Source organism: Malania oleifera, chromosome 2 (genome assembly GCF_029873635.1).
Source record: "Malania oleifera isolate guangnan ecotype guangnan chromosome 2, ASM2987363v1, whole genome shotgun sequence".
Lineage (NCBI taxonomy): Eukaryota > Viridiplantae > Streptophyta > Magnoliopsida > Santalales > Ximeniaceae > Malania > Malania oleifera.
The window spans coordinates 41,780,574-41,794,677 of NC_080418.1; the positions used below are offsets into that span (position 1 = coordinate 41,780,574).

Consider the following 14,104-nt stretch of genomic DNA (forward strand, 5'->3'; position numbering starts at 1 on the left):
CACTAAAATCCTCAGCTCTGCCTTTGAAATCAAGACTTTTATATTAAATTTAGTCCAAATCTATACAATTTCAAGACAAATACTGTTCCCAACAACAGCAGAAATCCATTGACGAAAGTACAAAATCAATCCCCCAGTGATCATCAAAGAGCACGAACCTGTATATCACACCATGATTCTGAATTTAAAAATCCTGACTGAACCACTAATGGGGGAAAATAGGGGAGAGGTTAACAGAAGAAAGTACATCAAGCACAACCTTATCTGGAAACATCTCCAGGACCCCAAAATTTTCATCGCAGTAAAAAACTTGGATGCAATTTGTTGGTATGGTCCTCTAGATATAAATCTCAACATTTCAGCTGCAGAACCGCGCTTGTAGGTAGTAGAAAATATACCAATAGAGAGGGTTCACTGCTAATACCCAAGACATTGCTGCTATGGCTCCACAGTACAAAACCTTCGGGACTTCTTCAGCCGATAAACTCGTTTCCTATGCCCACGTCCCTGTTTGTGTTGTTCCCACTCATTTGCGCCTCTAAGAACCCTATTCCCACAAGCCTAGCAATAAACAAATCATACTATTAAGGCCCGATGCCTAGCAATGTAACAGCCTACTATCTTCTACACAAAATTTAAGCAACTGACCTCACAAATATATTGAGTCCACAAGTCCCTTTCCACTAATAGGGATCCCCCAGTACCACTTTTAGCCTCTGAATCAGGCAGTAAGCTTGCATCTTCATTAAGAAAAGATCTAATTATCTTCACAGAGGGCACAACCACACCTGCTGCCCAAGAATCACCAGAGTTGCCTGGAGAACGAAACACTCAAGTGGTTCAGAATAATACCAATAAAAATGCCATGCAAAAAAAATTGAATAGAATCTATGGAACTCTGAAGACAAACTTATTAAAGACTCCGTTGAATCAACATAATGTATAATCCATCCAAATAATGTTTGCAGCCGATTAAGCATTCTTTTCTGCAAAACAGAAAAATTAATGAGATTAGGTCTCTGACATTGATCTACAACCACAGAAAATGGCTCCATGTAATGGTTTTAGGAATAGTGGTTCTATTGGCAAAAAGTGCAAACCAAAATTTCAGAATTTCTTAAGTTACACAGCTGATTGAACCTAATTTTCTCCAATTTAAAATTAAGAAGTAAATAAATCAAAGCTTTTGTGCAGATCCTCAACAATTCCAGATTGGAACTGGAGTAATGAATTTCAAAACTGAATATTATTCAGTGCCAGATTAAAAAGAACAGAGCTTGTACAGGAGCATAGAATTTTGCTAATGAATGCCACTGGGATGAAAAAAAAAAGGCATATAATATCATTCTAATTTCATGAGAATCCAGGGACTAAACTGCAATGTTGGGGAATAATCCTCAGGTCCATATATTATGCAGGATGGGAGGAAAATTCTCTTATAAATTGTATTTTAAAATTTCCATGAAGGCAAGAACTATGCCCGGAAGGTCATGAAGTTCAAATAATTTATTTTGAAAATCAGATGTGTGTTTTTCCATTCCCTCCTATAAACTTATGTGTAAGTTGATCTATATCTTAGAAACTCCAAAAGTAATTAAGTATAAGCTCTAAAAATCAAATAAGTTTTCCCTCTTTCCTTTTTGGCAGCAAACAAGAATTTGGACATAAGGATAAGTGACATTAATTTGCTTACTTGGCGGCGAACAAGTCTTCTAGTGTTGACTTTGACTTTATCTATGGCTTCTTTTAATAAAATTTTGTGCTGGTCATCACTGGATGGACTAAGAATTGCCCTTGTATTCTCATTTAACAGTTTGCCAGCCTCTGTCATTGCTGCATGGATATGGGGCCCATCAGGCAAATCATGGCCTTTCCCATTGTCATCTTCAAAAAGGTAAACTCTCAAAAAATCCTCAAATTCCCGAACACCAATAGCCTGTCGCAAACCTCGAGTATAGTCTGCATTCAGGCTATAAATGTCATAAACTTCACTAAGCAAACCAGATTCAATCATGCGGTCAACTCTTTGTCCCACATATTGGTCCAGTACAGGAAGAGATGCATCCACACACAAAAAACAGCAATTATATCTGAAATTATTAGCTCGGCCCCAGTTCTGCCCTGCCACATGCAACAACACTATAACAACATCAAAGACCACAATTCAGATTGTTTCTATACTTTCATCTTCGTCCAAAAAAAAAAATCATGCATAAAATGTCTTATTTTGACAACTCTTAACTCAAATTGGACTCCTCCAATCTAGTAATATCTAAACTGAGTAAATATTTACAAATATACATAATGGAAGCCTAATATTTGCTATAAAGAATGAACATAATCAATAATTAGTGCATTTGAGCTTCATCAGTATGTGGATTAGGAATAAATAAATAGAGAAAGAATAGCCAAAGCGTCACAATCAGATTGAAGATAAAATCACATGAAGAAGTTGATATCTCTAATTTAGAAATGTCGCCATAAATCACATCTTAGGAAAGGCAAAGGCATCTCTTTAAGATGATATTTAAAGAATGTATCAATGCCAAAGCTATTCCAAAGGAGAGAAAGATGCTCAAATTTACAACTCTTAAACTATAATTATACATGCACTGGTAAGGGGAACAAACCTCTGCAGCCTTGCCTTGAAAAATTTTACTAGGGGTAACACCATAGCGAGTGTACAGACTAAGGTATTGATTAATCTGCAAGATTTTGAACCAAATATTATTCCAAAAAATATTTATATTATATGCCAGAAAAAATTATCGAAAAAGCAACAGGATCATAGGAAAGAACAATCTTTCTAAGTTATCAGGCATAACCTCTCCGAAAGACAAAATCAGGAAATATTTGTAATGTATTCATAATTGATGCATATAGAAAAAGTGTGTACAAGCATTTCATTCAAAATGACTGTAATCATGATATTCAGTAGCTTATTACACAATAGCATACATATGTGACAGCACCATTCACGAGAAAAAGATGACGAATAGGAAAGGTACTACAGTGCTTAAACTAAGTGCACAAGCTGACCTCTGTTGGCAATCCTGCTAAAACCAATTTTTAATGTTTACCAAGCAAAAGGATTAAGATGTAACTGAATAATCTACTTTGAGATTAAAGCTACATATTTCAAAATTTTGACAATATTATTTAATTATTAATGAAAACTAGTACTAAATAATGTCAAGAATTGACTGTGTTCCGGCCAGGCCTAAACGTGTGGCAAGATCCGCTCATATATATTTAAAGAAATATATATTATAGATTTTAAAATGTAAAAAAGTAAAATATATATACGCATATACAAATAGAAAGCACAATTTTTTTTATATATAATTATTCTACTAGTACCGGGCTAGGCTTGGAATTAGATTCCCCTGCACAAGGAAACCCATTTTCGGGCATGGCCATTCAGTTTGAAACTTTAAGCAAAGATCATGCATAACTTTTGAAATCTTACTTTCTACGGTTATTTTTGTCTTTTTCACTTGAAACAGTGTGTTACTGTTGGACAAAGCAATACTAAAGTTCCATGAAATCACAATTTAATGCCAAACTCACAAACCAAGGACTGTTTGATATAATTTCTGTTTTCATTTCTGTATAGTGAAAAAAACAGATTATGACAATGCATTTGGTTGTTTCTGTTTTTCTATTGTCCATTTTCATGTGTTTTTGAAAATATTGAAAAACAGATTTTTCTAACTTTCAGTTGCTGTGCTTTGACAACCTGTTTCCAAAATACTTTAATATCCATAACTGGCTTTTGTGGATAAAATTATTCATTTTATGCATAATTTTTAATTAAAATAAAAAAAAATGACCATGTGAATTTAAATTATAATTTAAATAAATATATCCATAAAATTTCCAAAATTTTGAATAAAATAAAAAATATATTACAAAATATTTTTACTATTTTTCAATTTTCACGTACAATAAAATCGTTAGTGTAGCACTAAAAAGTGAGTTTTTAAATATCAAAATTAAGAAAAATAATTATAATAATTTTTTATTAGATTCATAATTTTTTTAATTGTTATTTGATCCACAAATAAAAATGAGCATTTGTTCAATCATGTTTTTAATATGTTTTAGCTTTAGAAATGTTAAACAAACAAGGCAAGTTTTTGAATTTTTAGTTTTTGTTTCTAGTTTTTAGTTTTCGCTTCTATTTTTGTTTTAATTTTTGGCAGTGATGCAAAATGGCCCCTAAACATGAGAAACAATAGACTGAAATCACCTATTGTTCAAGAAGAATCAAGACACACTTGGATACTTAGCTGGAACATAAAAGAGAATGCATGTCTGCTAATAAAGAATGCAATAAGTATGTAGCCGACACTCTTACTTTTCTATGATCATTTGGATGAATCCTGTTTGCTGCAACTGGATCAATATCTTTAAGATACTGATAACAATAGTGCAAATTGCCTCCTCCAAAATCAAGTTCATGCCCTGAAGGCATGTTTCCTGTGAACATTTCAGTCCTTATTAAATGGATATAAATTCAAATTACAGTATTTCAAAAGGGTATAATTTACCTATAGGATCATTTAAACAGCTTTCATCCATATCTTCTGCAGAATCATCTAAAAGGAATGAACTCACAAGAGCCTAAGAACAGTAAATGCCAAGAGAGATGGGTTAAGGAAATATATTCAGCACTGTTCAATGATATTTTATAATGCATTGGACTCAAATTCTAAGAAAACAACTCTACTTAATCAGTCAGAGATAGAATTTCACAATTACCAATCCAAAGTATATTTTGATACACAGATAATCGGATATCTAGTTCTAGACCGGAAACAAGAACAACAGAATGCAGATGCAGTACTTCGAAAACCGTTTGCCCTCAAATAAAATCTCCTCCATAAAAGAATCTCAATGAGTTCAAGGAAATATTAATTGAAAACTTATTAAGTAAAATGAGAGATGGAATGACAGAACAATATGTCAAAGCACTCTTCAACTGACCAATCTCAAATCTCAAATAATATAGTACCTTCAACACTTCAACCACAATACCACATATAATAATATTTTTTTTTTTTAAGTATTTTGCATTCACCATAATACTTTTAGGCTCTCTTTGGAACTTGGAAAATATAGAGAAAAGAAAGAAAGGAAAATATGAAAGAATTTGCTTTTCTATGTTTGGTCATCAAGGAAAATACAAAAGAAAATATAATATATAGGAAATTTGGACAAATTTTTTATTTACATGCCATTAACCTTTGAATTCTCTTCATTTTTAATCATATCAGACCAAATTTGCATTCTTAATAATATTTGATATAGAGAGAAACTCTAATGGAAAATGAGTTTCTTTCTTATTTTATTTTCCTTTTCTTTTTTAAAGAAAACCTTGATAGAAATTAGAAAGTAATATAGATAAAATCACCAGAAATAATTTTAAACTGCAAGATTATCACTAGCATCAACATGTACATCCACCCAGAGGACAGCAGGTCAATAGGAAGGGCAAATTGAAAACGTTGCCAGCATCCCTAAGAACATGTGATCGATGGACAACAGTTTTAGTATGATTTTAAATTACCAAAAGGGAAAAGTTTAGACTTTAGAGCATATCAGCAGCAATGATGAAGAAGAAGATATCATTGATTTCATCAGGTCAATTACAATTTTTATTTTAAATTAAACAGATTATGAATAGAGCTTATATCTGATCTGAGTATGTCATGTTCAACTTCAAAGGGATAAATATTGGAGATCTTCCAAACAAACAAAGAAAATATAAATATTATGACTGCAAGGCACATGAGTTGCATAATTAAGTACAGTTGAAATTTTGTTCTCATTTAACGTGTGATTGAATGCACCAGGGGGTAGGGAGGGGAGAGAAGGGGTGGAAAGGGAGTTGAGGAAAGCAGCATACCTGAATATAGTAATTTGTGCCTCCAACGATGACAGGCAAGCAGTTGCGTGACAATATTTCATTAACAAGCTGAAAATCCAATTATTTGAGTCATAGCATAATTTGCACATACAATAACATTTAATGATCAAGCAATATTAAAATAAAATCATGAGTATTTAAATATAAATTAATTAACAAACAACAACAACTAAACTTTTATCTAATTATTTGAGTCAGCAACTCAAGTACATAGATCATTGTTTCACTGTGAGCTATTCCTACTAACAAAATGAAAATACAAAAAGACTTTCTCCATAACTTTCTCCATAAAAAGGAAAGACAATTAAAGAGGAAATCAAAAATTTTAAAGAAATAAAAAACTAACATATAAAGTGAAGCAAGAGGCTAGTAGAGCATTGTGTGTACATATTCACAAAAGTTACAGGAAGAGAGAGAGAGAGAGAGAGAGAGAGAGAGAGAGAGACACACACACAATAAATAAATAAACAAACAATATAATGTCCATGGAAGAAGTGAAACACCAAAACCAACCTTTAGAAGTGAAACACCAAAACCAGCCTTTAAATCAGAAGAATAAAACGGTTTTCTTAAATTAATTTAAGGAAAATGCACTCATGAACTTAACAAGTGTAAAATGACAACAGAATAGAGAGATGCATTGAGGATTCCAGTATTATCACTTTAAAATAACATAGAAGGTAAAATTAAATCACACGTAATCTGATTTGGAATCAAAACCCATGCCCCTTCTCATTTTCTTTTATTTTAACAAAGAGCTGAGCTGTACCAGCTACCTCTAATAAACCTAGCACAACAAACCCCAGCCACAGTGTTCACATAAACACATGTTTGCTCCAACAATTTTTTTCTCGTCACATGTTTGCTCCTACAATGAATGAAATCAAGATTTCCAAGTTAACAGCTTGTCCCCAAACCCCCGATAACCACTAAGCTAGCCTATGAGAGGTATGGCACGCTCCATATTACGTAGTTCATTTTTTTTAAAATGACCAAGATGCCCCCACAAACTGTAAAAAACTTTAGTTAAAAATAAATCATCTAAAAGCCTCCAATGAACTCGTTTTACTCTGGAGTTTCTCTTCACATAACATTTTAATTTTTTCTTCAGAAGAAGAAGGGAAAATAACTATCCAAATAGTATGTTTGTGACAGTGTTTAACCTTAATCTGATATCCTGTACCATGAAAGTTGTGCAAAAATGCACTGACGTTATGGCACACACATTGTTTTGCTAAACATAATGGGCAATTGTATAACTTCATCAGAAATTGGCACAAATATTATAAGAAATTCATCAGTATATAATTTTCTTACATTCTTAAACATGGAATTAAATCTTTGACTCAATTGTATAACTTCATTCTGATCGTGCAATGAGATTTGATCTAGCTATTAACATATCATGACAAGTTCAAAGAAAGCTAGTGCAGGGAGTGAGAGAGAGAGACAGAGAAAAAGAGAGGTAAGAAAAGAACTTATATTATGTTTATTTAAATTAACCCCAAGACCATAAATTTGAAGTTTGAACAAACAACATTAATGCCAAAAATTTTAATAAACCAACATCTGAAATTCGATCAAATTACAAACCACAATCCTACACCATTTTCATTGCTCAAACACGCCACATATAATCAAAATAATAATATACAGACAATAAAAATAATATTAATAAATAGTGGAGTAACTTACAGGAATAGCGGAATCCCGGAAATCTTTCGATGTGAACTCGACGTTGGGGCTGATCGTGCCCAAAAGATGGTGCGGCACTCCTACAATATACAGCACAAATTATGCAAAAGAGAGAGTTTTGGCTCAGAGAGAGAGAGAGAGAGAGAGAGAGAAGGAACCTTTCCGGTCATGGAGGGGGACCTTATTGGTGAGAACATCCAGACCTCGGTAGACCTGCATCGAGTCGGCGTTGATGATCTCGATGGGGAAGTGAGAAGCTAGGTCAATAGCCAGTCGTGACTTTCCTGAACCAGTTGGCCCCAATATGACCACCACCTTTGGCTTCTCTTCCATCCCTCCCTCAGCTACTCCATTGCTAGGGTTTACCAGTTCCTCCATTCTTCTCTCTCTCTCTCTCTTCTCTCTCTCTCTCCCTCTGCTGAACAAGCTGACTGAAGACGGATGAAGGCAGGGCAAGGTCCTGGGCCAAGTCTTCTCCAGAAGGGCATTTCGGCCCCAAGCCTCTGCACAGATTAGGACTGCCTATTATCAGCCTACGCCTATGACGATGGAGTCCAGGCCCATTTGCCAACGTGTGAAAGGCCTCTTAATGCGAGTTTTTTCCCGTTTTAACTTTTTTTAAAAAATATATATTAAATAATACCTCATTCTGGGAAGTTTTTCCCAAAATGATTCTGACGTAATCTCGCTAGTCCAAGTAGCGATTTTTAAACAAATCTCGCTACTCCAAGTAGCGAGATTTACTGTTTCGTAAAGGTATCGTGGTGACGCGTGGCAATTATCGCTACTCCAAGTAGCGAGATTTAATTGGGACAAGTGACACTCCGGCAGCCACGTTTGGACGCGTGTAACTGTCTGCGAACCAAAATTTGACGCGTGGCAAATCTCGCTACACGAAGTAGCAAGATTTTGTTCTGATAATTAATGCTCTGCCAACCCCTTTTGAATTACCTCCAGTCGGATGTCGACGCGTGGCAAATATCGCTACTCCAAGTAGCGAGATTTGCTTCGGAATAACTTCACCAGTTCTTTCTTCCTCCTTTCTTGTGCGAACAGACTGTTGCAGAACCGAGCAGTGACCGTTGAAGGAAGACAGCCGAGCAGGTGACCGTTGGGGCTTCATCACATTACAAGTTATATAAAGAGATGGGGTAAGTTATGTTTTTCATCTTCAGTGTTTGTTTTACGTTATTTTTATTTCATCAAAAGCTTTGATAATCCGAGAGAGAGTTTGTGATTTGTGTTAAAAGAATCGTAGACAAATACTGCTCTTAAGGTTTGTATTTCATTGTTTTGGTATTTAAATTTAATTTTTTGCTGATAATATTTTCTTGTTTGGGTATTTGAATTTAATTTGTTGCTGATAATATTTTATTTTTTCCATTCAAATTGTAGTTCAATATTTATATATTTATTTTGGATTGTTGTTTCATTGCAAAATGCATTATCTTTCCTGCCTTAGAAATTTTTGAAGTTTCATCCACTCACAAAATTAGTTAAATTTCCTTCTACTCGTTTGAATAATTGTGCAATTATAATTAGATCATATGGTTTACTTTCAAAATGGGAAATTTTGTTATTCAATTCTTAAATTTTCTTGTACTGTTTTTAATATAATTTGGCACATGCACTAAAGTTGTGAACATAACATGTAAATTATATGATTTTAATTGATGCTTTCAATGAATGTGAGTGTACATTATAATTATAAATTGTATTGTCATATGTATAAGATCTTAGGATCTTATACCTTATTTTTCGGGTTATTAATAATTATGTTGAAAATTTTAAAAAAAAAATTCCGACTGTTATATTAATGCTGAAGAACAAAAAAAAAAAGGTGATATTTTTATAATGTACAAAAAAAGAATCTAAAAATTGAGAATTATTTTCTAAACATTGAACACATCGTTAGGCTTTTCTCTTCCCTTTATTTTTTTTATTTTTTCCAGTTAATTTAAGGCTATTTGAAAAATTAAAATTTGACAATATGTTTGGTTAATATTTATGAAAATTAATATAACCTAAATTTTGTAATTACAAAATATTTATGTATTATTTTTAAATCAATTGATATTTTAAATATATAATTAAAAAATAAAATTACAAAGAATATATATTAAAAATATTATAAAAATAAAAATACAGTTTATTATAATTAGTTTAATTAATTGTTGTACTATCCAAATTTATTTGATAATAAAATCTTTTTTTTACATGACATTTGAAAAATTGTGAAAAATATTATATTATTGCTTTTATAATTTTTTAGATATATAACTTTGAATTCTATTTAAATTTTTTTCATAAATAGTTAAAAATTGAAAATTAAAACTGAAAAATGACTACATAAAGAAACATATTTATATAATATGTTTTCTTTATCACTTTTCTAATCTTTAACTAAATAATTTATTTTATTTCTAGATTTATGAATTAGTTCTTCAAGAAACTAATAAAAAAAAAAATTAGGGCTAGCACAGCACAATGATGCATATATATATATATATTGTTGGATGTTACGTCTTCTCAATTTCAAAAGTTAACTCATAGGATCAATCTTTCCAAATACTTAATAATTGATTTTTAGTACCTTTCACAATAATTCCAATAATCTCTCTCTCATACATGAGACTCCAATTTTAACCCATCTTGAGAAGAATGTTAAAACATGTTTTTGACACTAGTATTTGGGGGGTGTGTGTGTAGGCTATGAAAATGAAAGAAAATTTATTACCTCTTTGTCTGCCTACTCAAGAATCCAACTATAATGTGACTTGCTATATGGACATCAATGAGTTATCCCTCTATTAGACTCAGATGATCATGTTGGATTATTGTTTGACAACTTCTATTTGAGTGAAGAGTTTTCTTAGTTCTCCAAGCTCATAGCCTAAATTTCTTTTGTATTTTGTTCACCAATACTCACAAGCCTACTACTTGGTTTCCAACAATCTACTCAATTCTAACTCACCCAAAATCACATACACAGAGGCAATGTTCACATAATCACAGCTCTAGCTATGAAAGGTTATCTTACCAATCCTCTGTCATTAGTCCATTCTATGTAATAGAACAATGACTTCAACCAATATATAAATAGAGGCAACTGCTACACTGCACAGAAAATGCCAAACAAGAAAGGTGCTTGAATAGCTGACCATCATTACAATACTAAAGTAGCAGAAGACAGTTAGTTGGATTACCCGAGTTATTTGGTGGGTGCAGCAGTTCTAAAAAATGCGGTTCCTTAGGGATCATGACCAAAATAAAAAATTCCATGAAAAAAGCCCCATATGTATAAGATCCTAGGGTGGGGGGTGCCTGAGGAGGCCACAGTCGACAGAGCACCATTAAAGATCCAATGGTATGAGGAGGCCACGGCCTCGACTAGTCACCGTCGATGACACTGACTGGGAACACTGTAGAGATGTTAGCTAAAAGGTCACATTATTATAGGAGAGTAATGAGTTTTTTTTCCTCTGATTCGAGCGTATTTTTCACCAATATATCGATATAAATGTAGTGTTCACATTTTAAAGCACTGCAGAGTACGAAGTACCAATTTGAAAAAATTACTCTTAAGAGCACCATTTAATAGTTCTTTGGATTCTAAGTTGAATCACAAATTTTCGGAAAATCCAAAGTATATGTCATATGGGGAAAATCAAAACATATTCATGTTATTTATTCATAGACACTGAATTCATCTATTTATTTTCTAGAGGGGGAAAGTTAGGTCCAAACTCTAAGTTCATTCATTCATTAGAATTTGTATACATCTATTTGGTTTATAGTTATTAGTTATTTCGTTTCATTTACACATCACTTATACATACAATTTTGTGTTGCGTAGGTTTGTTTTATTTCTCGATCGCCGATCTAAATGGCAGGAAGCTCAAGCAGTAATCCAGTCACGGTATTTTTATATATAGGGGGGAACATCATAACCGCATTAGATGGTGTTAGGTATAGTAGTCGGCCAGTTCGACTTATTCGAATTGGCCATAGGTGTAAATTAAGTAAATTATATACGAAGATATATAAATATTTGCATATCGATCCATATCAATATGCATTGCGGGTGACCGCAAGATACCCTGCGCGAGAGTTAAATAATACAGCGTTCTACGAGGCTGTTCCGATATCAGATGATTATGGGTTGCGTATTGTATTGGACGCACACTGTGTCGGTGAGACATATTTGACGATGCACTTGTATGTCGAGACTATTCCTCAAGTGGGTGTAATTGCAGTTGGGCAACCAGATGAGCCGGCGGAGCAATTGGGTGGAGTCGGTGAAGACATCGAACAAACACATCAGGTCGATGTTGGTGGGGAGGTTCGTGCTATGTCCACGGTCGATTTTAATGAATATCCGGGATCGTCATTCCAGCCGTCGGATTACGAAGCACCTGTTCCTCACACGTTTCCGCAGGCAGGTTGCGAACACATCCCGAGTGCGGTACCAGCATCGTTGTTTGCCATTGCGAACGACGCATTGGACGAGGGCATGAACATTACAAATGATGTTCATATTGAAGACGAACACATGCACGAGCAGGAAATGGGTGAAGGGTTAAATGATGTTCCCGATGATGTGAACTTACCTCACCATGACACGGGCGACGCAACGTTTGACGCGCAATTCATCGGCGAGCTTCCGATGTACGGTCAAATTGACCTAGGTGCCGCAGATTTAACTGCGGTCGATGAGCTTCCCATGCACGTCACTCGTTGGGAAGAATCCTCTGAGTTGAGTAAGGGGATGCTCTTCGGTTCGAAGGATCAGCTGATCGCCGCAGTGCGAATATATCACGCTCGCACGCACCATGACTTCCATGTGGTGCGATCTACTCCTGAGTTGTGGGTTGCTAGGTGTAAGGACCACGCTTGCGCGTGGAGATTGCGTGCCATGTATCGGATGATACACCGTTTTTTTGAAATCACCCAATATAGTGGTCCGCATACGTGTCTGAATGACCTTATATCGCAGGACCATAACCAAATCACGTCGGCCCTCATTGCTGGGGAGATAGTGAATATGATCAGGGGAGATGCGTCAACGTTGATCGCTACATTGAAGGAGTTCATTGATCGTCGATTCGGGTATTCAATATCTTATAAGAAGGTTTGGTTGGGCAAACAGAAGGCAATAGCCCAAGTCTTCGGTGATTGGGAGAAATCGTATGAAACGTTACCGAAGTGGATGGAAGCGATGCGCGCGTACAATCCTGGGACTACAGTCAGGTGGAGGTCAACTCCGCTTCCAGGTAGCACTAACAGCGCTACCTTCATATCTGTATTTTGGTCATTTGCAGCATCTATTCAGGGTTTTCGTCACTGCCCTCCCGTTATATGTGTCGACGGGACACACTTGTACGGTAAGTACAAGGGCAAACTCCTTATTGCAACGTGCCCCGATGCAAATAGGCAAATATTTCCCCTTGCATTCGCTATTGTGCAAGAGGAAAGCCTCGACACATGGAATTGGTTTCTGTGTTCTTTGTGTTTGATTACCGACAGGGACGACATTTGCCTCATATCAGATCGACATCCAGGGATTATCGCTGCGGTGCAGCACAATCCTGATTGGCAACCACCACGTGCGCACCACCGATTTTGCCTTCGACATGTCATAAGCAACTTCAATACGAAAGTGCGGAGTGTCAATATGAAGCGAATGGCTGAGCGAGCCGGAAGGGAGCATCAAGTGAGAAAATTTGACACCTGGATGGAGAGGATATTCGACGAGGGTGGAGAACCAGCCAAGTTGTTCTTCGATCAGATCCCTCCTCATATGTGGACTCAGTGCCACGATGGTGGAAAGAGGTATGGAAACATGACGACCAACCTGGTCGAATGTTTCAACGCCGTCCTAAAAGGCGCACGTAGCCTTCCCATTACGGCTCTCGTGCAACTAACATTTTATCGCGTTGCACATTACTTTAATAGCCGACGGGAGTCTGCTCGTAACGCAATATCTGGAGGAAATACGTTAACTCCACATATATTGCTAGCGATGGAAAGAAGGAAGTTGAAGGCGACCGGACAACGAGTCACGACGTTCAACCGATCTAGGGGTACTTTTAGCATCACGACCGCGCAGCAGGGACCCCATAAAGGAAACAATGTCCAAACTTTGAGCATCCAGATGCGCGAATGCTCCTGCGGGAAGTGGCAATCTTTACACTATCCCTGCTCGCACCTTCTTGCAGCTTGTGCCGAGACATGACTAAATATGAGCCAGTTTGTTGAGCCATATTGGAGTACTGCCGAGCACTATGCAACATATGCTGCAGAATTTTATCCAATCATGCATGAGGCATATTGGCCAACTTGCACGTTGCCAAACTTGCAGGCAAATCCTGCATACGCTAGACATAAAGGTCGGCCTAGGAGCTTACGTATACATAACGAGATGGATGCTCAGGAAGGTCGGAAACATATCACATGTAGCATATGCCGTCAAGAAGG

General features: G+C 35.5%; 1 protein-coding gene across 2 annotated transcripts; it reads right to left on the minus strand.

The window, feature by feature from the left end:
• Positions 1–18: 18 nt before the first annotated feature.
• LOC131149692 (tRNA dimethylallyltransferase 2) lies at positions 19–8,185 on the minus strand. 2 transcript variants are annotated; one of them, XR_009135280.1, is made up of 11 exons: positions 7,786–8,165; positions 7,628–7,707; positions 5,912–5,980; positions 4,554–4,626; positions 4,361–4,482; positions 2,631–2,705; positions 1,694–2,116; positions 911–986; positions 649–815; positions 260–561; positions 19–158 (listed from the first exon to the last, which is right to left on the minus strand). XR_009135280.1 is itself a non-coding variant. In XM_058100373.1 (10 exons), the coding sequence occupies exons 1-10, from the start codon at positions 8,003–8,005 to the stop codon at positions 439–441; spliced, it is 1,428 nt and encodes a 475-aa protein (XP_057956356.1). In that variant the 5' UTR covers positions 8,006–8,185; the 3' UTR covers positions 19–438. The 2 variants fall into 2 exon arrangements, 1 of the variants encoding a protein (XP_057956356.1); XM_058100373.1 differs by having other exon boundaries at positions 19–561; positions 7,786–8,185.
• Positions 8,186–14,104: the final 5,919 nt, after the last annotated feature.

Bases quoted from the DNA above. Each gene is read 5' to 3' on its own strand.
- LOC131149692 (XM_058100373.1), bottom strand. From the start codon at position 8,005: ATGGAGGAACTGGTAAACCCTAGCAATGGAGTAGCTGAGGGAGGGATG. The intron at 2,117-2,630 runs GTTTGTTCCCCT...GTGGCAGGGCAG, and splicing joins TTCAAGGCAAGGCTGCAGAG to AACTGGGGCCGAGCTAATAA. The intron at 816-910 runs GTTTGTCTTCAG...TTCGTTCTCCAG, and splicing joins TTCAACGGAGTCTTTAATAA to GCAACTCTGGTGATTCTTGG.